Below are 21,095 nucleotides of genomic sequence, written 5' to 3'. Positions count from 1 at the left end.
TTGGGTGGTGAAAAAACAGATAACCATTGGTATGTTTGTTATCCGAATAAACATGATTTATTGCGCGTCACTCCTTTTTCTAAACCTTGTATTATGCTGCCAATGTTGCGGAAACGCACGGGGCTATTTTTCTGGCCTTTCCGTGGTGTGTTGGGGCAGATTTCGCCTGAACGAATTTTCGCTTCAACGAAATTTTTCGCAGGTCCCATCAATTTTGTTGTAGCGGGATTCGACTGTATTAGTATGTCTTATTGGCCAATCTTGGTCAATCTCTCTAAGTGGTATGCTTGGGGCTTCGCTGTCGCAACGACCTTTACTCCATCATTATTGCTGTAAGTGAGAGCTTCTTTTCTTTTATTGCAAGTGTTAATCATTGCCCCATCATGCGTTGTATCAGTAGCTTCTTGACGTAGTTTGAATGAGTCAAGGATATAAGGCGCGTTCGTAGCATTTGATTCTGTCTCGGTTTTGTGGCGCAGTGGGAACAGCACCATGTACCTCGCGTTCCGCCTGCAGGGTCGTGGGATCGAAACCGGGCGCCGCTAACTATTATTTTTTTTATAGTGTAGAGGGAGGGGTGTGGACGAGAGAGGGGCATCAGAGAGGAGAGGGGGTGAGCGGCGGAGAGCGCAGCTCCGCGGCGAGGAGATTGGGGGAGGGGCGGATGACAACAACGCCAACGCTGCATGGACAAGGCGAGTGAATGAGATGCAGTCGCATCTAAAAATGAACCCACCTGACAGCACCTGTTGAAGCCCGAGGCATTTGAATGGGAGCGCCTTCGTCAGAACTAAAATCTAACAAATCCACATCGTTGGCGGAGTCATCACTGCTGCTGGGGTAACAAAAATCATCAGCAGCAGCAGCTGTCGAAGTCCCTGCCACAGCTTTCCCCTTTTGTGGAGCGTGCCGTGAAGCGGACGCCATTTTTGCACAACTCGCCGTTATTGGGGGTTCAAATTTCACCCACGGCGCTGTCTCTGCACATAAAATGTCAACAAGACATTCTCTTGTTGCCAATAAATACGCCAGATGGTGTCAGTTGTCCACAAGGCGCAGTTTTTAGCTTTCGCGAGATGTTCCGAAGCATCGGAACTCTGTGTTCGATGGCTTATGACCCTGTAAGGAAGGAGTTAAAGGGACACTGAAGTGATATGTAAACATTGCGGGATTACTAGCGCAAATTGCAGTCCGGAGTCCCCAGGCCACGTTTCGACCACTCTGGGCGCGTTTACGCGATTTTATTTACTAGAAAAACTAATTCGAAAATGCTGTCCTCCTCTCTTTACGCTCGCCCATTTTCTGTGGCGTTTTCATGTGACGTCGGGAGGAGCAGAGCTCGCAATTGGCTGCGCTACTGCACGGCTCCCCGGCCGACAGAGTCAGTCGGCCCAGCGTTTCGTCCGCCGGCCGCCGACGGGTCGTCGCAATTCGTTCGCTCAGTTGAAACGAAGCCAGGACACGTTTGTGAATGGAAGAATGTGCCTTTCTTTACTTGGTTAGTTTGCACACTGTATCTAGCTCCAAGTCATGGTCGCTTCACACAAGCGCTGCACAAGCGCACATGCGACGCTTCGCTGACCGGTACGCCAGTAGGAAAATATAAGGCCTCTTGAAGGCGGGAGAAGAGTCAGCGAAGTCAATATAGGTACTAAGGAAATAAAATCAACTGATATTTTTACCGTACAGCGTAAAAATAGGGTGCGGGAAGCACTTTTTTGCGCTGGGCGAACAAGCAGAGCGGTCAGCGGCACGACTACGCATCTGCGAACGCTTTTCCGTCTACGAAATGCAATTGCTAGACTTGAGCTATTGTGGAAACTCGGGGGACGCTTACTGCACGAGCGCAATACAACAAATAGTCACCTAAGCTGCTTGAAATGCCAAAACTAAATAAAAGTGTAAACTTGTTGTACAATATATATCTTATATTACCAAGGTCGGCGGAGCCCGTCCCATAGCCGAGTGGTCTGGGGCCCTAGGTATGTCACCGCAAGTGTTTTGCAAGTCACGAGTTCGAGTCCCCGCAGGTACGTGCTTTTTTTTTTTTTTTTGTAAGTTAACTTTTTCATTTTCTGCCGATGTTTTCTACATTGAGTTCACCTTTTTTTGGGCCGCATTGTTCATGGCTCCACGAACTAGTTCATGGCTCCACGAACTAGTTCATGGCTCCACGAACGCGCGCAGGCTGGCACTGGCGCGCTAGCGAGTTCTCGTTGGCGTGCTGTTGCCATAAGCACCGACTGCTTGCAGGCAGTGGGCACAGGCCAGAATGAACAGACCCTTGGCCTGGTGCGAACACGCTTTTTACGGTACAGGCATGAGTGAGGCAAGCTCCAAATATGGGGGAAAAGCGCATGACATTTGGGCGTCTGCGGGTACGCGGAGGGCGTCCATGCACTGCGTAGGCCTCGGCTAGTGAATGCTACGATTCCAAGCCGTCCTGGGAGGCTTATCTTTATGCATTTTACAGCTGACAACATGGCAGAAGCGCGGTACGATGATTACTGAGTTATTGAGAATGCCCATCCACCATCCAACAACGCCACCGGTTGTGTTTTACAGAACCGAAACCAAAACCGAAACCAGGGTGTCTAGCAAATTGCCTAATTCAATTTCCCTGACTTTTCCATGTTTTCCATGACCATTTTAAACGAAATTCCCTGACTTATACAACAGGCGCCATTCTGTGGAAACGGTCTATGAAGCATATAAAAAGCATATACAAAACACATTAACTTCAGTTTGAGGTTTGCTTGCCTTCTGTTACGGCTTCAGAGAGTTTATTTCATCTTGCGGGATAGAAGCTTCAAGTTGCGCTTCAGCGAGCACCTTTTGCTTTTTTTTTTTTTTTTTTCTATTGTCCTGGCTCGACATGCAACGTGAACCGCATGGTGCGTTTTTGCATGCGACTCGGGCGCGTCGGCGTTGCGCGTGCGATTTTTTCACGACCGCGTCGACGATTCGCGCGCGCGGCAGCTTCTGCCTCGCTCAGAAAATGACGCGCGTCGCGCGAGGAAGTGGGAGGAGCCTGCCGACTTCCGCCAATGGAGAGCCGCACGCCTCATGGTGGCAGTTTTGAAGCTCTCAAGACAGCCGGATGGCCCCGCAAGAGATGTTTAGGCTTACGTAACCCCGGCAGGTATTGCATGGGCGCTAACACTAACGGCGCGGATGATGTTTCATAGTACCGTTTTCGCCCACATTATAAGCTCCTTTACTTCACAAGCAACTTCGTGCGTGCCTTGTGTGGCATTTTAGAGAGCGCTTAGAAGCGGTCGCTCGATCTCCCGTCACCAGTTCGCGGTCGAAGCCGCCGCCATGTTTCCGCTGCCGGCGGCACCGCGCGCAGCGTGCAGGCGGTTCCGCGGCAGCGTCAGAGCGTCTGTGACGTGCGCGGCGCATTTTCGCGAGCAGAAAACCACTTCATGTTTCTTTTTGATTAGGTAATTCTGGCTTCCGATGTCATAAGAATGAAGTTCTTTCAAGATTAGCTCTTCAAAAAAGCGCTGACTCTTGAAATTCGCTGGAAAAAAAAAAAAAAAAAAAGCGCGTTGTGCGTGCGATTTGGGCACCACCTACATCGCCCCTCTGCACAAGTGCAACCAGCAACCTAAGCCAGCTGTGAGCTGCGTGAACCGCACGGCGAGTTTCTGCGCGCGATTCGTGCGGGGTATTTTCACGGTCGCGTCGACGATTTCGTGCGTGGCTCCTTTCCTGCACAAGCAAGTGCGTTTGTGCCTTGAGTAGCATTTTAAAGAGCGGTTAGAAGCGGTCGTTGGAGCTACCGCACTACTCCGCGGCCGGTGCAGGGTGCAGCCGCCATGTTGCCGGCGCCTGCCGCTCGGCGCGCACCGCGCAGGTGGTTTTCGCGGCGGCGTCAGCGCGCCTCAGGCGTGCGCGGCGCGTTTTTGCTTGCAGAAAAACCAGAAAACGTTTCATGCGGTTTACGTTTTCGTCGCGCGCGAACGTGTTGCGTTCGGTAACTTCTTGGGGGCCCCCAACACTGGTTTCCCCTATTCTGAAACTGTGGGCAGGCCCCGACGTGGTTTTCCCTGACTGGTACTACTTGATTGAAAAATTCCCTGACAATTCCCTGACTTTTCCCGGTGGCGCAAAATTCCCTGACTTTTCCCGGTTTTCCCGGTTTTCCCGGTCGCTAGACACCCTGGAAACTTGTTTGGTTGCTCACCTTGGGCATCGTCCAATCACGGTGCCCGCTCCTCCCAACGTCACAGCTTTAGTTGGTGCGACCGCCGCAAACCGCGCATGGTAGTTTTTCTTCTTTCGCGCTTTGTAAAATAATTACCGATTTGTCAACCGGATAAACGATGAAAAGTGTGCTAATTTGAGCCAGTCTACGCAGTGCAAGCAAAAACGGGAGCTTGACAAATTCACTTCAGTGTCCCTTTAAGAGTGGCAAAACGTCAACACGCAAGTGTTTGTTTTTCCAAGATAGCCATGATGTCTGAAATAGGTGCTGGCTCCCCTATAGGCCAAAATTTTTTCACTTATTGCCTGTTGTTGTTTTCAGGAATGCTGCCATTCTTGAGTGTTAAGCCCAATGGACCACACAGGGTGACCTTGGAGTGAAGTTTGAGTGGGAAGGCAGCAGCTCGAAAAAAGTTCGCTCATTTATCGCTGTGCCACACTGTAGCTAAACGCTGTGAGTGACACCATGTACCACTTTCCGGGGGGAAGACAGCAGCCGCCTGACCTTCCCAATTTGCGAGGGCTGAGTGCCTAGAAGTAGCCTCGTCAAAGCGCTCACCTCGGGAGCGGGCTGGTGGTCGCCGGCCGGGGGTGGCGGGGAGGCCACCCAGAAGCGTCCCGCCGCCAGCCGCTGCACCCGGGACCTGGACAGGGACCGGCCAAAGCTGAGGCTCTCCTCGTCGGACGAGTCGAGCGAGTCGGAGGACGACTCCTCCCCCCCGGGCCGCCGGCCCAGCCACGGGGGCCCGGCAGAGGCCGAGGCCGAGGCCGGGGGGGACGACGAGGCGCTCAGGTGCAGCTGGGTCAGCCGGTAGTCGGCCGCCAGGATGCGCTGCATCTGCCGCGTCAGCTGCAGGCTCATCTCTGCACCGCCACAGTACGCTCGAGTGAAGCTTCGGTTCCCGGCACATTCCAAACATTTAATGGCCCTGGACTTTTGTTTTTTATTGTCACTTTCAACATTTGATACAAAAAAATTTTGAAAAAAGCATTTTTGGTCTCATAGCCTGGCTGCCTAGTGTCGGGACCAATGGTTAGACATACCGCATAACTCGGCAAACGGTAGCCAGTGGCAAACGGAACAGGTACAAACACATATACTGGATTACACAATGCATTTTTGGGGATAAAGGAAAGTGCAGATTATTACTCAAACTACAGTAACTATCCTGTAACATAAACCATTTCATGGCCGCAGAAAAGTTGTGTGCAGCTTTCACATCTGCCGGTACAGCATTCCAAATAGGAGCACCATGAAATTCTATTAGCCACCGACCGCACACATTTTTAGCAACCGGTGAATTAAAGCAATGGTTCATCGCAGCTCTTGTACTGAGCGGCGGTAACTTAATAAGGCTCAGTGGTAGAGGGTTGTCATGTTCTGTTCTATTCTGTTTAGTATATCCGCAACGCTTATTATGTGAACAGTTTTTTTTTTTTTGTCCGTGCAGTGCCCACAGCAACTGCGGTTCCTTCTGGCACTCGGTCCCCTGCACGTGTCCTCTCCTTTCTCGGCGCACAGTCGACCTGCACAAGGGGTGCCCCAACAGGGCAAGTCTCCCCGCGGGAGACGGGCCAAGTGAGCGGCTTGGCGAGCTCCTGGAGATCCACGCTCTCGGCCAAGCCCGGGACAGCCGCTCCCCTTGTATGCCTTTAAGTGGCACACAATGGCACACAATGGATGGGAACCAACCCCTACTTGAGGCATTTTCTTACCCTTTTCACTGAATGGAACGGGAAGGATGCATGCGCAAGAATGATAAATGCCGACTGAATTCGAGTTCTTGATTACATAAAAACCTGCGACAAGAACAGACCTGACCACCGGTAGCGCCACTCAGTGTATTCGAAAGAGTGTTCTTCAACCCCACTGGAGTCGCGTTTTTCGGCAGCATCCTTGTTCCTGATGGTCGAGTGGACCGTCTGCTTAGACAGGCCTGCACTTCTTGCGATGGCGGCCTATTTTTCTGTCATTATCGACAGCGTTAATTAATGCCTTTCTGGTCATGAAACTCCCACCCAAGTTTCGTTTGGGGATGAAGGCGCCACCACAGAACGGAGGGAATCAGGCAGCCACCACTGTTCCATGCGTGCACCCGCGCAGCAGAACCAGAGCCCGCCTTTGGCGGCACTTTCTCAACAGAAACACAGTGTTGGTAACTATACCCTGAAATGTTGCTTCAAAACGAAGCCGTAATAAAAGTCTTTTAATTGCAACCCTTACAAGAAATCCGTATGAGGCAGAACGCAAGCTCAAAACTGTTGACTGATGTCTGGGTGTGATTCTGAGAAACTTCTCTGAAGTCCCCATGCGTGGAAGACTTTAGGGGGAATTGGGTTTCGAGATGGTGTAAATTCTTTCCCGACTTCTTTCCCGAGTCACATGCGGAACTAATTTCCGATGCCTGCAAGGACTGAACCCCAACGACTGAAAGACATATCGACGTGGTGTGAAAGGAGGAGTTTGCACTGGTAGACCATTATTTCTTTTGAGCTCCTTTCGGACTCACCTTCTTCAATGCTTTCCTTTTATGCACCACTGAGGTGAAGTGGGGTGTCATAGTGCACTTTTTAAAGACTTAAAGCCTTGGCATTATTGGACTCTATGAAACAAATATTGCTCTCACGAGTGCTTCTGGTTTCTGTAGGAAACAATTGTTGGTTGTAGAATTCAAGTTTAGAATGGGAACGGCAGTTGGAGCATTTCTTAAAGGGGCCCTGAAAGGCATTTTGAGCACACTAAATGAACTAGCGCAATCGCTAGATTGGGTCGCCAACGTCACCTGTGCCAAGTATTACTCTTTTACGCGCAGCGGAAAGCTCACACTTTTGTTGCAAAGTTTGTCGCTTTTTAAGTGCAAATGCACTTTATAAGCGACCCCAAACCATCCACCGCCGGCGGCGGCGTCGGCGTCCGCAGTGCTCCTCTATATTTAAAAAAGAAACAGCATCCGGCGCCAGGTTTCGATCCGAGGACTTTGCGGCCGCAGCGCGACGCGCTACCGACTAAGCCACGGACGCCACGCTGATATCAGTGTGAGTAACGCGCCTTATATCTTTAACGCACTCAAACTACGTCGTCAGCGGCGTGCGTTGGCGACTCAGCGGCGTTATAGCGGCTTGATAACTGCGTGGTGTACACGTGATACTACAAACCCGATGGAAGAGATGGAAGAGAAGGCGGCGAGGCGGTGGGCTGCGGGGGCCGAGCGCAAGCGCCGCAAGCGGGCCGACAACCGTGCATTCGCACTTTCACATTCTCCCCCTCGGGGAAATGCGGGGGAATTTTTTTCTCACCCTTTCCTTCGTGTTTTTGGACGCCGCCATCTTCACATGTCCACATCATCGATTCCCAGATGTTCGTCATGAGCTAGACATCCTGCTATTGGGTGGCTTTTTCACGCACTTCCGGCAAAGAGATGAGTCGTCTGCTCAGCGTCGGCTCGCCGGCTGATCTGCCAGCGGAGTGCCGGAGTGCTTTGACATTTTACGACAAACGAAACAAGTGTAAACAAACGCTTAACCGTTTGTATTGAATGCAACACGGCCATAACACGACGTGGATTTTATCTTACGTGAGTACGTACCATAAAGAAAGTCCCGTGGCACTTCTTTGGTGCAATCGCAGAGAACGCCCTGAGCCGAATGCCCGGGTTTGACGCGTACATTTTATTCAACTTCAAAACAATCCAGAGATGCGTTTCGAACGAACGCAACGTCACAACATGCGTTGCAAGTCTGAACCGCGATTGACAGACGATGAGTTGCCTCCTCCTGCCCGTCGTAAATTCGGCACTCACCGCACACCCGGTTTGCGGGGACGTGCAGCAAGTCACAACTCTGGCGCGCAAGCGAGAAGGCTTTTAGCCAGGCACACTGCCCATACCCCATGCGAGGTTGAGTGATACGTCGTTCGAGAAAGATAATCCAGACCATGGGAAGCACTATCCACCCGCAGAAGTACAATGTCGCATTTCATCGCGAAACGAACGCGTCCACAACACACAGGAGGCGATGCACACACACACACACAGCTTCGGTCGCTGCATTGGCTTAGCTGCAAGCTTCGTTCGGACAATCAGCGATGCTACGACGATACAGAGCTGCGTGAGGACGACGTGCTAACCACTTCACGTATTTAAAAACACAGGGGCAAAGAACTAGGTTCATCGGAAGCAAAAAATCTTTCCTCCATTATAGTGCCTGAAATATACTGGCTAGTGTGCCGAGGGCGGGCTCCAGGCGGGCGCTGGGAGCGAAGTACGCGGCCGTCTGCCGCTTGGGGCGCTGCCGTGCGGGAGTGTGCGCGTTCATCCGGCCCGAGCAGATCGCGCGGTTACCTCCGAGCTGCGTAGCAGACGGCAGCGGCAGAACTTTCCATTCCCGCTTGCGACGAAAGCGAGCGAAAGCGACGGGAATTCTGTCGCGCAACCAAAATTTGTCCCGACCATTCAACAAAAACGATCGTCGCGCGACAAAGCGACGGAATTCCTGCCGCTCTCACTCGCTTTCGTCGCAAGTGCGAACGGGCCTTTATGCGCAATCTCCGCCCCACATAAAACAAGCTCTTGCTTGTCGCCTAAGCATACGGTTGATATCTGACTACGTTACACTGTGCTTGCCAGTGTATTTAAACGATGTCACTAGGTTTGAAACGTACGCGCTCGGCGTGCAGCTTTGTAAACGCAAGCGGTTTCACATACGCACGCTATTTTGCTGCTAATAGAGTTTTAGTACAGCGTTTGTGGCCTTTGCATACGCTAAACGCTAAATTTTTGCGTCCCGCTACGTGACACCGCGATGGGAGTTTTAGTAGAGCGTCTCATCAGTGCGTAGCGACACACTAATGCATACGGAGCCATCTGTCAAATGTTTTCCGAAATGTCTCGCCGGCTGATCTGCTAGCGGAGTGCCGGAGTGTTTGGACATTTTACGACTATCCAAACAAGTGCAAACAAACGCTTTCCCGTCAGTGTTGAATGCAACACATGGGTGCAGCTTGTCAGAACACGGGTTCTCGCTGATCGAGTGCAGCGTTGGTTTGCTCTTCGCCTTCACGTTCATCGCCGCTGATAAAGCGATCCGATCCGGCGCGTTTTGTGCACGGGTTCTGTGTCGGTTGAAAATGTCTTTTTTCACATGCCGCCGGTAGTAGGAATTCCAACCACCGCAAAATAACACCCGGCACCAGCGGGGCCACATCTGAGACCGCGCTTTTTGGATAAACAGTGCGCGGTGCACCAAAGGGAACGAGCGCACGATTCTCCCCACGCGGCTGCGAGTTCGCCGCCGATACCAACTGCAGCTACGTACACCGCGAAAGGGCAAGGCCAGGCCGCACACATGCGGCCAGGTCATTCGTTCGCTTTTCCAGCCTGTGTCCATGGTGTCTACAGAGATGAAAAAGCCGAAAGAGCTGGCCCGTAGCAGACGGCAGTCTGTGGGAGCGCAATAGCGGAAGTACGTCACCGCTGAGGAGTGGAGCATCATGGGAGGGGAGGCCAACAGCGAAGAAACAGTTGAAAGGAGGAGGAAATACGGCGCGACGATAATTCGCGGTTTTTGATTTACGATTTTTCAGCTAATACTCATCGCTTTAGCAAAATTCTTGCAGGAGGAGATTGCTAATACATTGCTTTATTTGGGTACATGTACATCCATGCATCGGCGGAAGGCATTTCAGGACCCCTTTAATAATTCTCGGCTTTATACATTGCTCCTCACGCAAGCACTCAGAAACTCATTCACAGCGAATATTTAATATTCACATTTTCACATATTTATTTTACATATGATATTAACATAGTTGACACAGCTACAGGCATATGGTGACGGGCCTGTTCTGGCTTAGAAACAAAGGTTCTCAGAGTGATAAGAAAGAAAGATGTCCGCAAGACAAAAAGGTGGCGGTTTTAAGTTACAGTCCAGAAATGTGCCTGATTACAAAGCAACCCTCCCCTAACCAAAAAAGAGAAAGCGAAGACAATGGCGAAAAAAAAAAAAATCTGCAGGAATGCAGAGAATTGTCCACTGATGTGTAGCATTCTTGTGCCGCTTGTCCAGAGCGCGAGTTCCTTATGCCGAGATGTGGTTATGAGTAGCGAAAGCCGTTGCATTACTTTATTCGTTTGAGGTTTCCTTTTGTGTCTTTTTGCCAAACATGTAAACTTATACCATTATAGCGATCAAGTGCCTTCACGTCACAAATTATGATTTTTTTACCGAAGATGCAAGGCGCACTGCAGATTTGGTCCATTTACGCTTTTTTTTTTTTTGTATTTTTAATGTTGTCTTGCAGAAAGTATTGTTTATTGTCTTGTTTTGGGGAAGATGTACAAGGTGCATAATTTTGATTTTGTCAGATTTTGATTTTGTCAGATCCCAATGAGACCAATGATCTCCATTTATGCCATTATAACGATTAAAGGTGGAACTTCCACCAAATCCGCATTTTGGTCACAACTTAAATTGAGGACGACTCAGTGGGCAATGGAGCGGAAGATGATAGGTGTAATATTAAGGGACAAGAAGAGAGCGGAGTGGGTCAGGGAACGAACGCGTGTTAAGGATATATTAGTAGAAATTAAGAAGAAGAAATCGGTGTGGGCAGGGCATGTAATCCGAAGGCAAGGTAACCGCTGGTCATTAAGGGTAACACAGTGGATGCCTAGAGAAGGCAAGCGTTGCAGGGGGCGGCAGAAAGTTAGATCCAGCGATAGTTTTCAAAAACTTAAAAAAAAAACAACGATCCAGCTTTGCTGCGTTTGCAAAATTGCCGTAGCAACACTTCAGCTACTGTATTTATTCGAATCTAAGCCGACAGTTTTTTTTGAAATACTGATATATCAAACTCCAGGGTCGGCTTGGATTCGAGGATTTTGAAACGCGCCAATTTCCAAGTGAAATTGAGGGAAGTGGCGCGTAGCTAGCGCCAACCAGAAAAGAAAGTATTGTAGTCATTACTAGACAAACCAGTAGCCACTTAAGGGGCCATAGCTGGGGGTGAGCCTCATTTCACACACGATCTCTATGACACCCCCTCGCGCTCCTGTCACGTGATCAAGAAGGTCGTGACGTCAAGACCAAAAGTCATGTGACAAAGATCGTTTCGTCACGTTCTTGCTTTGCCCAAAACCATGGCCCAAAACAAATCGTGCCGTGCGCGTTTTCTCTATGTTGGCGTCGGCGTTTGTTTGACGCCCCATTTTCTTCCTCTAAACGTCAGTGCTATCCGCGTGTTACGTTGTCAAGGCCGGTTATTTAAACCAAGTGCAGTGTCGATCTGCAAACGCTAGACTTCGCGTTGTGTGCTGTGCTGGGAGCTCACGGGTGTAGCCGGCGTGCTGAGCCCTCGTCGACGAAACGGTGACCATGACGACACCGATCCGTCGCATGAAAAATCGAGGACGAAGTTTGCCACCGCTAGTTCTGCAGTACCTATCCTACAAGTCACGTTGCCACCAGCAATGACATGCAACAACGTGCCAGAGATCACCACACGAACAAACGCCGTGCTGTGATGTGGCGAATACAGTGAGGTTCGATTGTGTGCATCGAAGCGTAGAACTCGACGTACTTACCACATTCGGCTTTTGCGGCAATGCCCAAATGAGATGTGGTCGAGTGGAGGGTGTGTTGTGTCATATGTACCGATTACTTTGTGCTGTCGCTCTTCATGTCGGCGCACTCGGCGGTGAAGTGCGATGCTTGCATGGGCAGCGATTGTTGCAGGCAGCCGCTGCAAGCATCGCGCGGTTGTGCTGGTCAGTTACGATCGCTTTGGCGTTCGGTAGCGCCCGAGGTTGTTTCGCCCAACGGAGCTGCTACCCGCGTAACATGCTGCGCGTTGCGGGGACGAAAGATGGCAGCGGCGGTGGTGAAAGAAAGGGTACAGAGACCATGGTGACAGCAGGACGCTTGTTTTCATTATCCCTCGTCCATGTACTTATTCTATTCAAGCATGAAGGCTAGACTTCTGCCAATTTACTAGGACGTCGTAACTTAGCTTTAGGAACGACAAAAAGTAGGTTCTGTATCTAATAACAGGTTCGAATTTCACATTTACAAAAAGCCAGCAATTATACTGGACTATAAAAGGCCACTTTACAAGTGCCCTTTTAGGGATGCTGTAAATCAGGCATGTTCTCTGAACAACCTCCGCTTAAACCCTTTCGCACTTACCCCCGCCTTTTAATATATATCCTCCTGTGGGCATTGAAGTGTCCACCAAATGTGCATTCTGCTCTTTGTTCTCTTGAATTTTATTTCAAGCTACATAAAAACCGCTTTTGGCCTCAATGTCCAACGAGACGAAGGGTCCAACAATACTAAGGCCCACTGTTTTATTCAAGACATGCATTTGTTGTGAAGATTAACTCTTTCGTTACCGCGGGAAATTGGCCAATTTTTAAGGGTCTAACAAAACATTTTTTTGCGTTGTACATATTGGTTAGACACACATTGCAGTGACATAAAATGCAGATTATTCCACGCGCTTTTCAATGACACCAGTTTTAATAATGTTTTCCTAAATAATGATTGCGAAAAAAATTATCGAATTCGAAATTTCTGTCCACGCGTCGAAGAAAATAAGAAAACATAAGTTGTGTACAATAAACCACCAGTAGTAGAAAAAATTGAGAATATACATTTTGTAGGTAGACATTTAAAAAACCCGTCCTAGAAAAAAAATTGAGTTGCGCAGTACAATTTGTGAGATAAAGAAGAAAATGTTAGCCCGCATGGTGCCCGTGCCATGTGGTGAAGCCCAACCACTATTTCAAATGTTGCTATTTTGGATGGTTCTCTAAAAGAAATCTGGTGGTTTGACATTATTAAAGGCCCAAATTAGCCTCCACGTGATGTAAAAACACCTTGTCAATGATTATGACCAGCACAATATTGAAGGCAAGCAAGCGATGCGAAAAAATCCGCTTGGAGTTGGGAACCAAACTCTTTGGTGGATGTTTGTTGACGTTCTGATGATCACTTATCAGTCAGAACTTTCATTTGCGGTTTATTATCATGTTCTGACTCCCTATGGTAGCCTTGCTTGCAGGAATAATGTACGATGCGCTAGAATCATGCCCAGCAAGTGTTCACCACCAAGCCGCCATCGGGCTGTGAAACGAGTTCAGCACTCCGAGCCTACTACATTGCAGCGCCACCTAACAATTTCGAAGAGAAACAAATACAAGGCTGTTGGAGACCCTGTCAGAATAGACAGTACTACTAAGAAGCGACACTAGACCTCCGGAAATACCCTCGTATGAAATCGAAACTGGCCGGTGAACAGCTGGCGGTGTTCAAGGCCGATTGGAAGCGTTCTCCTCGTCTGAACTGACACCCGATGACTTGGTGTTATCGTTTGACTTTCAGCGGAAGCTCTTATCGTAGAAGCAAGGCGTAGATAAAGTGGAAGCGCGAGCGGCATGCTTGTTTGAGGAGCAGTAGCGGGCAACGGAGGCGCCATGGCAAATGAGCTTGTAGTTGGGTAACTGCGTAGTAGCGCCAAATATGAATTTCGCAATGCAAAAACGAAACCGAAACTTCTGGAAACTGGTTGAAAATGGCAGGCACACTTGCTAGACATGCGGGGGACCATCATAAATAAGCTTTGGGAGAATAAAGCTGCCCTTTGTCCGAACCAAAGATCATTAGTGGATAGCTGGGGCCATTTTCAAGTAATTATCACCTCTCAACGCTGTGGACTACAAAGCTGACCGCATTATTTGGTATTTGACTTGCCGGAAGCCTTTTGACAAAAAAAATATTATGGTAATGCAGCCTAGCGACGATCTGCATGCTTTTTTCTCAAGGGCAGCAGCCACGCCCCCTTCCTCAAAAACACACGCACCTCAGCTCGCAAAAAACGCCGCCAAAAATCTCAATGTCGCCGGAGCGGGAAAATTTAAACTGATTCTAAAAGGGCAGTGCCTAGACTAACCACTGACCGCATTAGGTGCACAAGAAATGACTACAACATGTCAAAATAGGCAATACAAATCATCGATCACCGGTGATCGATTTGAATAGGCGTGGTAACGAAAGAGTTAAGCTGATAGCGGTAGGTTCAAGCGTGTTGTGCCAAATGTTACGCTACATTAATAAAATGAGCGTTGCGACTGTGCAGGTAGTCCTGCGCGGGCCTCACCTTTGCGTCAATATAAAGCGTTGCACATGAATGTGCCGCACCGGATGGCTTTCGTCAACCTCCTAAAAATAGTTCCACCACAAAACAAAGAAAGTGTGATTGTGATTATGGAAATCTATAAGACTAATCTGTTTGTTTGCAGCACAGGGTACCATCATATGATTAATGGCGTGTGAAGACTCGACCGGAAATCACAAAATTTCGCCAATTACTCTTAGGCCAGAAAAACGAACTTCTGCTCAATTGATTCTTTTAGCAACGTATGGGCTATCTTCTCGATTTAGCTGGAGCACTCCTTAATGATTCAAAAAATACAGCGCAACTTGGACAACCACGGTAAAGGACGACTGGTCAAGCGCTCATGGTTTACTAGAATTAAACGTGCACACAAAATCATCTGACCCACTATGAAAATAAATAATTGCATTCGAGCAGCATCTCTTGGCACTCTCTCTTGTTCATTCCTTTGTTTGAAGTATAGTTGTCCATCCCTGGGGAGTATGGCAACTGAACAACCCGGTGGCAGATTAACCGTTTGTCCGCTCACATTTAGCTCCTAAAGGGTGTAATGATTGGGGCAAAGTCAAGTAGTCCCCCAGAAGACCAACTTTTAGTCCTTTTTTGCCTATGCATGCATGCAGTCTTTTTAGGCCGACTATGCGGAAATAGCATTTTCAGGGGGTTGAAATCTTGAGTGCAATTGGCCATTGAGCCTACTCGTGCTCACCATCCCACAGGACGGATCAGGCTCGAACGGATCAGGCTCCAACGGATCAGGCTCCAACAATGACTCAGCTAACCAACTTCATCCACCGCACCAAGCACAAACGGGCAGGAGTTAAGGAACCAGATATCATCCGACTTAAGCTTTTCTCATAAGGCACATTATGTATGGCACACCTTACCTGTCTCTCAAGCCAGCCGAACGGCGAACATTCTGTACTTGTGACATGACGCCATAATATCGATCACTGCAGGTGAGCAGGATATGCCTTTTCGTATGCTGTGAATGATCTCGTGGCACCTTGTCACAAGCACAGACACTTACGCACAGAATAGTAATAGAAGTAAAACGAGAACAAAGCAACAAACGTGAACAAAGAATTGTAAGCCTTATTTCGGAAAGTAGGGTAACCTGGCACAGAAGACGACAGCGTATCTGAAACCAGTTAACCGGTATCGACAACAATGAACCGCAGGAGTACAGTATTATGATTTGTACTAGCTGCTATGTAATTATTTGTGGCCATCTTAAGCTATCGACAAAAGAGGTTTTTTGATCCTCTGTCCATAATGGCCGCCATTTTGCCATAGTCAAAGATCGATATTATGTATTTCCAGAATAAACAGGTATCTACTGTTGTTGTTCCCAGTACCAAACAAAATAGACCACAAAATGCGACCTCCATGTGAAGTTTGAGCGCGAACAGAGCAGCGATACGCTCAGGAAATTTTCATTTCCTGAGCGTATTTTCATTTTATACGCTCAGGAAGTGTTCCATTTATCGATGTAACACATGTCCTGGTGCTGAGTCTATGCTGCTGAGGGCATCGTCAAATTTCTACTGCTGCGGACAGATGAGGAAAGGGAATTGATGAAAAGAAGACAGTTTTTGAAAAGTGAATACTATGATAATTCCAAGGCTTGAAGTTAGTATTTGGGCTTGCTCTTGTGACAGCGTGAAGCACAATAACGTCGTTTTTATAAGTGGGCACGAAATTTAGACGAAATATCAGAAGGGAAGATATTGAAGTAGGATGTTTTATCTCAATAACTGGTTAATATGTGAAATCCTGGATGACAAATATGACACATCAAACCGACGCCTTGATGAGACCGAACTGAGAATATACAACCCTCATCCGCATCGACCGCTTCTTACGGGCTGCCAGCAGTTGACGGACACTCACGCGCGTACACGGTGAGTGTCAGGCGACTGTCGTAGCACCCTCCTTTTTTTGGATGGACGAACATGTGACTGTTTGCTTAGCGCTCGTGTGCCTGCCATGGCATGAAGGTCAGGAGGAGGAGGAGGAATAAACGTTTATTGTGCACACCACGATGTGCTCAGCCTCCCAAGTCCAGGAGGCCAGGAGAAGCAAGAACAGGTAAGGTAAGGTTAATAACTACTACATGTGGGCGTCAGCTTTCCGGCGCGCAAGGCCAGCCGCGCACTCGGAACGATCGACCGCCAGGCACGAACGCGACGCCCGAAACCACGAAACGACGGAAACAAGGGGAAAATAGCTCTCCCTCACTCTCGCTCGCTTATTTACCTGACAGAAACGTTTGCAGATCGACGCTGCACTTGTTTTAAATAACCGCCCTTGACACCAAACGCGGATAGCACCGAACCGACAAACGCCGACGCCAACGTAGAGAAAACGCGCACGGCACAAAGTGACGAAACGATCTTTGTCACGTGACGTTTGGTCTTGACGTCACGACCTTTATGATCACGTGACGGGAGCGCAAGGGGGTGTCATAGAAATCGTCTGTGAAATGAGGCTCACCCCATAGCTGGGGGCGATGCCGCCATTTTGAACTGTGCGGATAGTGGCCTGCGTGCGGTGTGGCGTTTGGTTTTGACAGCGCAATAGCACCAAACAAGCGGTGCCATTATAGTGCCGCTTTTAAAAGAAAGGTTGTTTTAGCCGCGGAGTTGTCGAACATTGAAGCCGGGCGGGACTTCGGCGTGGATGAAAAAAATGTCCGTCGTTGGAGGACGCAACGGGAGAGGATATTTGCGTGCGCCGCAACGAGGATGGCATTCAGAGGCTGGCAGCGATGACGACTCAGAATGAGCACCGCATCTTCATGTTCAATAAACGTGTTTTCTTTTTGTGAACGCTGACTTCGCCTTTTTGTTCGGCCTACATTCGAGGTAAGTTTTTTTTTTTTTTTTTTTCGTGGCTTCGGATTTTCGGGGGTCGGCTTAGAATCGGGGCCGGCCTGGGTTCGAATAAATACGGTATTTTGATTTGACTGTCGTTTGAAACTACTAAATGTGTTGTTTTTTTTTTAATTTCAGTGATAATTCAACTCGTCGAACCAGTCTGCAAAACCAGTTCAAGCTCCCGAACCGTTCGCAAACCGGTTCGGTACGTGATTTTGTCGAACCAGAACTGAACCGGAACAAAATGATTTCGCCTGAACCAGAACCGTAACCGAACCAATATTTTTTTCGGTTCGACACACTGATTAGTAGAGATTGCAATGGTTAAAGGGGTCCTGAAATACCTTCCGCGGATGCATGGATGTACATGTAACCAAATAAGACAATGTATTAGCAATCTCCTCCCGCAAGAATTTTGTTAAAGCGATGAGTATTAGCTGAGAAATCGTAAATCAAAAACCGCGCATTATCGCCGCGCCGCGTTTCCTCCTCTTTTCAACTGTTGACGGCGCGCGAGCACTCCCTCCCATGATGCTGCGCTAGTCATCGGTGACGTACTTCCGCATTACGCTCCTCCGACTGCCGTCTGCTACGGGCAAGTTTTGTTGACACCATGAATTCCGCACTCCGCTCAAGGATGGATAAGCGAACGAAAAATCGGGCCGCATGTGTGCGGTGGCCTGGCCTTGCCCTTTCGCGGTGTGCGTTGCTGCAGTGCAGCACGTGACTTTTAATCGGCGGCGAACTCGCAGCCGCTGGGGAGGATCTTGCGCTCGGTCCCTTTCATGCACCGCGCACTGTTTATCCAAAAAGCGCCGTATCAGATGTGGCCCAGCTGGTGCCGGGTCTTATTTTGCGGTGGTGGTAATTCCTGCCGGCGCCATGTGAAAAATACATTTTAAACCGATACAGAACCCGTGCACAAAACGCTTCAATGATGTGACCAGTTCAGCTTGGGGCGACGCGTGGTGGAGAGCGGCAACGTTGGCAAAACATGCTCCGGCGCGGCTCTGAGCTTTCTAGCGCTGGAGCGAGCGCCTTTCTTTGACGATCTCAAACATCGGTTGCCTTGGCAACAAGGCACAAACCGCCCCAGAGGTCAGTTACGGTTGCGTGATCCCGGTTCAGCTCGGGGCCCCACCTCGCGACATGTGGGCACTGCAGACGTACCACTCACTCTCATTAGGAAGTGTGAGATGCGTTTGGCATTACAGGAGGCGATGGTGTGTGTGTTGTGGACGCCTTTGTTTCGCGATGAAATGCGACGTTGTGCTTCTGCGGGTGGATAGTGCTTCCCATGGTCTGGATTATCTTTCTCGAGTGACGTACGACTCAACCTCGCATGGGGTATGTGCAGTGTGCCTGGCTAAAAGCCATCTCGGCTTGCGCGCCAGAGTTAAGTGACTTGCTGTTCGTCCCCGCAAACCGCGCGCGAGGTGAGTGCCGAATTTGCGACGGGCAGGAGGAGGCAACCCATCGTCTGTCAATCGCGGTTCAGACTTGCAACGCATGTTGTGACGTTGTGTTCGTTCGAAACGCATCTCTGGATTGTTTTGAAGTGGAAAAAAATGTATCCGTCAAACCCGGGCATTCAGCTCAGGGCGTTCTCTGCGATTGCACGAAAGAAGTGCCACGGGGCTTCAACGCTTTCTTTATGGAATCAACGCTTTCTTTATGGAACGTACTGCGGTAAGAGAATATCCATGTCGTGTTATGGCCGTGTTGCATTCAATACGAACGGTTAAGCGTTTGTTTACACTTGTTTTGTTTGTTGTAAAATGTCCAAGCACTCCGGCACTACGCTGGCAGATCAGCCGGCGAGTCGACGCTGAGCAGACGACTCATCTCTTTGCCGGAAGTGCGTGAAAAAGCCGCCCAATAGCAGGATGTCTAGCTCATGACGAAGATCTGGGAATCGATGATGTAGACATGTGAAGATGGCGGCGTCCAAAAACACGAAGGAAAGGGTGAGAAAAAAGCGACAAACTTTGCAACAAAAGTGTGAGCTTTCCGCTGCGCGTAAAAGAGTACCGTATTTACTCGCATAATCCTCGCACTTATTTTTCGGAAAAGTCAATGTGAAGTTAGGGGTGCGAGAATTATGCGGGGGAAAAAAAATTCGGTGCACAGTGTTGCCAATTTGCCTTCTGCCAATCCCGCTAAATGTAGCGGTCGTTTTTTGTATATGTAAGCTCAGTGTTGCCAACAGCAGCTATTTCTTTTTATCTTATCGTAAACAGTCTCCCTGGTCTCCCGTTGATCAGCGATCATGAAATTGCCGCCAGGCACGCCGAAGTACTTGCCGGCGACGCAGTTGCTGTGTTCGATCGCGTACTCTATCGCTTTCAATTTGAAAGCGGCAGTGTAGCTGGCGTTCTTCCCCATGGCGAAACGGCACCAAGCACAAAGCAAACAGATCGGCACCAAGCATAAAACAAAGCGATCAAAAAGTTCTCATAATGGCAGCGAGCTATCCACCACTGATGCGAGTGACTCACTGACTGCTGCTCCTCAACGACGGGACCACGACGGCGACACGACACGACAGCGGGCTGCGTGAACGCCGTCTAGTTGCGCGCATGCGAAACCGGCTCAAGGACAGTGTGAGTAGCGTGTTAGAGCGCCTGTTAGGGTGTAGCCGTGCAGGTTGTTAGGGCGCCTGGATGGCCTTAAATACACAGCGCTCTCCGCCGAACGGAGAGGCGGCGGGGGAGGGCGCGTGGTGGAGAGCGCATGCACCATGCGGGTTTTGCGAGCAGGCAACTTTCGCCGCTGCAAAGTTGGTGGTGCGAGGATTATGCGAGGAACCAAAAAATCCAAGTTTTGCTGGCTCACATTAGGGGTGCGAGGATTACGCGAGTGCGAGGATTACGCGAGTAAATACGGTAATACTTGGCCCAGATGACCTTGACGACCCAATCTAACGATTGCGCTACTTCATTTAGTGTGCTCAAAATGCCTTTCAGGGCCCCTTTAAGGCCCAAGCGAATTGGTTGTTCCCCAAGAGGGGAACAGCGCAACACCGATGAAACACAAGAAAGTGGCGCTGACTAACAACTGAATTTTTATTTTTCGTCATGCCACATATACACGCTGACAGTCAAAGAATACAAGAAAGCAGAAATGACATGAAGCTGGAGATAACCCAAGCACACTGCACCAACGCCATGTGCCACACACACGTGCTATCTGCGGGACAAGAAATCTCTGGCACTCCATTTCTGCAGCCTCAACTATTTCTCGGGTTATTTCATCTTTGTGTTTTGTGAAAGATCGGGGCGCAGCCTCGGCTACCCTGACAGTGGACAACTAAGTGGCCACCAATCACCTTATGTACACCATAGTCATGGTCTTTTAATCTTTCACTCAGGCATCGTCCCGTTTGGCATACATTCGTTTTTCCACAGGACAGTGGAATCGACACACTCTGCAAATTGGTTTTCGTGCTCAACAATCGTTTTTTGTGCATTCTATTCCTAGCTCAATAGAGTGCTTTTTCGAATTTGAACCGCCTTGAGCCCAGAAACTAAAATTGACCTGAAGATTGGGCAATAATAGAAAAATAGCACTAAAAATGTTGAGCCACTTAGCTTGTTTAGATGCAGAAGAAAAAGGCGCCGCCACATTTGGCCCATTCTTTAAAATTTTTCCAATTCAAACTTTTTATTAAGAAGAATTCACTTCGCAGGCAAATTATGAATGCGTTAAATCATTTGAGAGCACGTAAAATCCTCACATTAAAAAAACTAGGGCAGCTTCTGCAGTAGTTTTTCTTTTACAGTAGCAGAAGTTCCAAATTTTCCACAGGGCACTCAGTGACTTGAGCCGACTTT

General features: G+C 49.0%; 1 protein-coding gene across 3 annotated transcripts in view; it reads right to left on the bottom strand.

The window, feature by feature from the left end:
• LOC144154809 (activating molecule in BECN1-regulated autophagy protein 1-like) overlaps nt 1–21,095 on the bottom strand; it is a 105,046-nt gene that overhangs the window by 38,056 nt on the left and 45,895 nt on the right. For all 3 annotated transcript variants that reach the window (XM_077685911.1, XM_077685910.1, XM_077685912.1), the window contains exon 11: nt 4,772–5,076. In XM_077685911.1, coding sequence (XP_077542037.1) covers nt 4,772–5,076 — 305 coding nt within the window. The remainder of the gene's footprint in view (nt 1–4,771; nt 5,077–21,095) is intronic.

The sequence above is a fragment of the Haemaphysalis longicornis genome, unplaced genomic scaffold (assembly GCF_048455015.1).
Source record: "Haemaphysalis longicornis isolate Haplotype H1 unplaced genomic scaffold, Haemaphysalis longicornis Haplotype H1 scaffold_93, whole genome shotgun sequence".
Lineage (NCBI taxonomy): Eukaryota > Metazoa > Arthropoda > Arachnida > Ixodida > Ixodidae > Haemaphysalis > Haemaphysalis longicornis.
The sequence above is the reverse complement of the archived record's forward strand: the minus strand, read 5'-3'. Positions and strand labels throughout refer to the sequence as shown.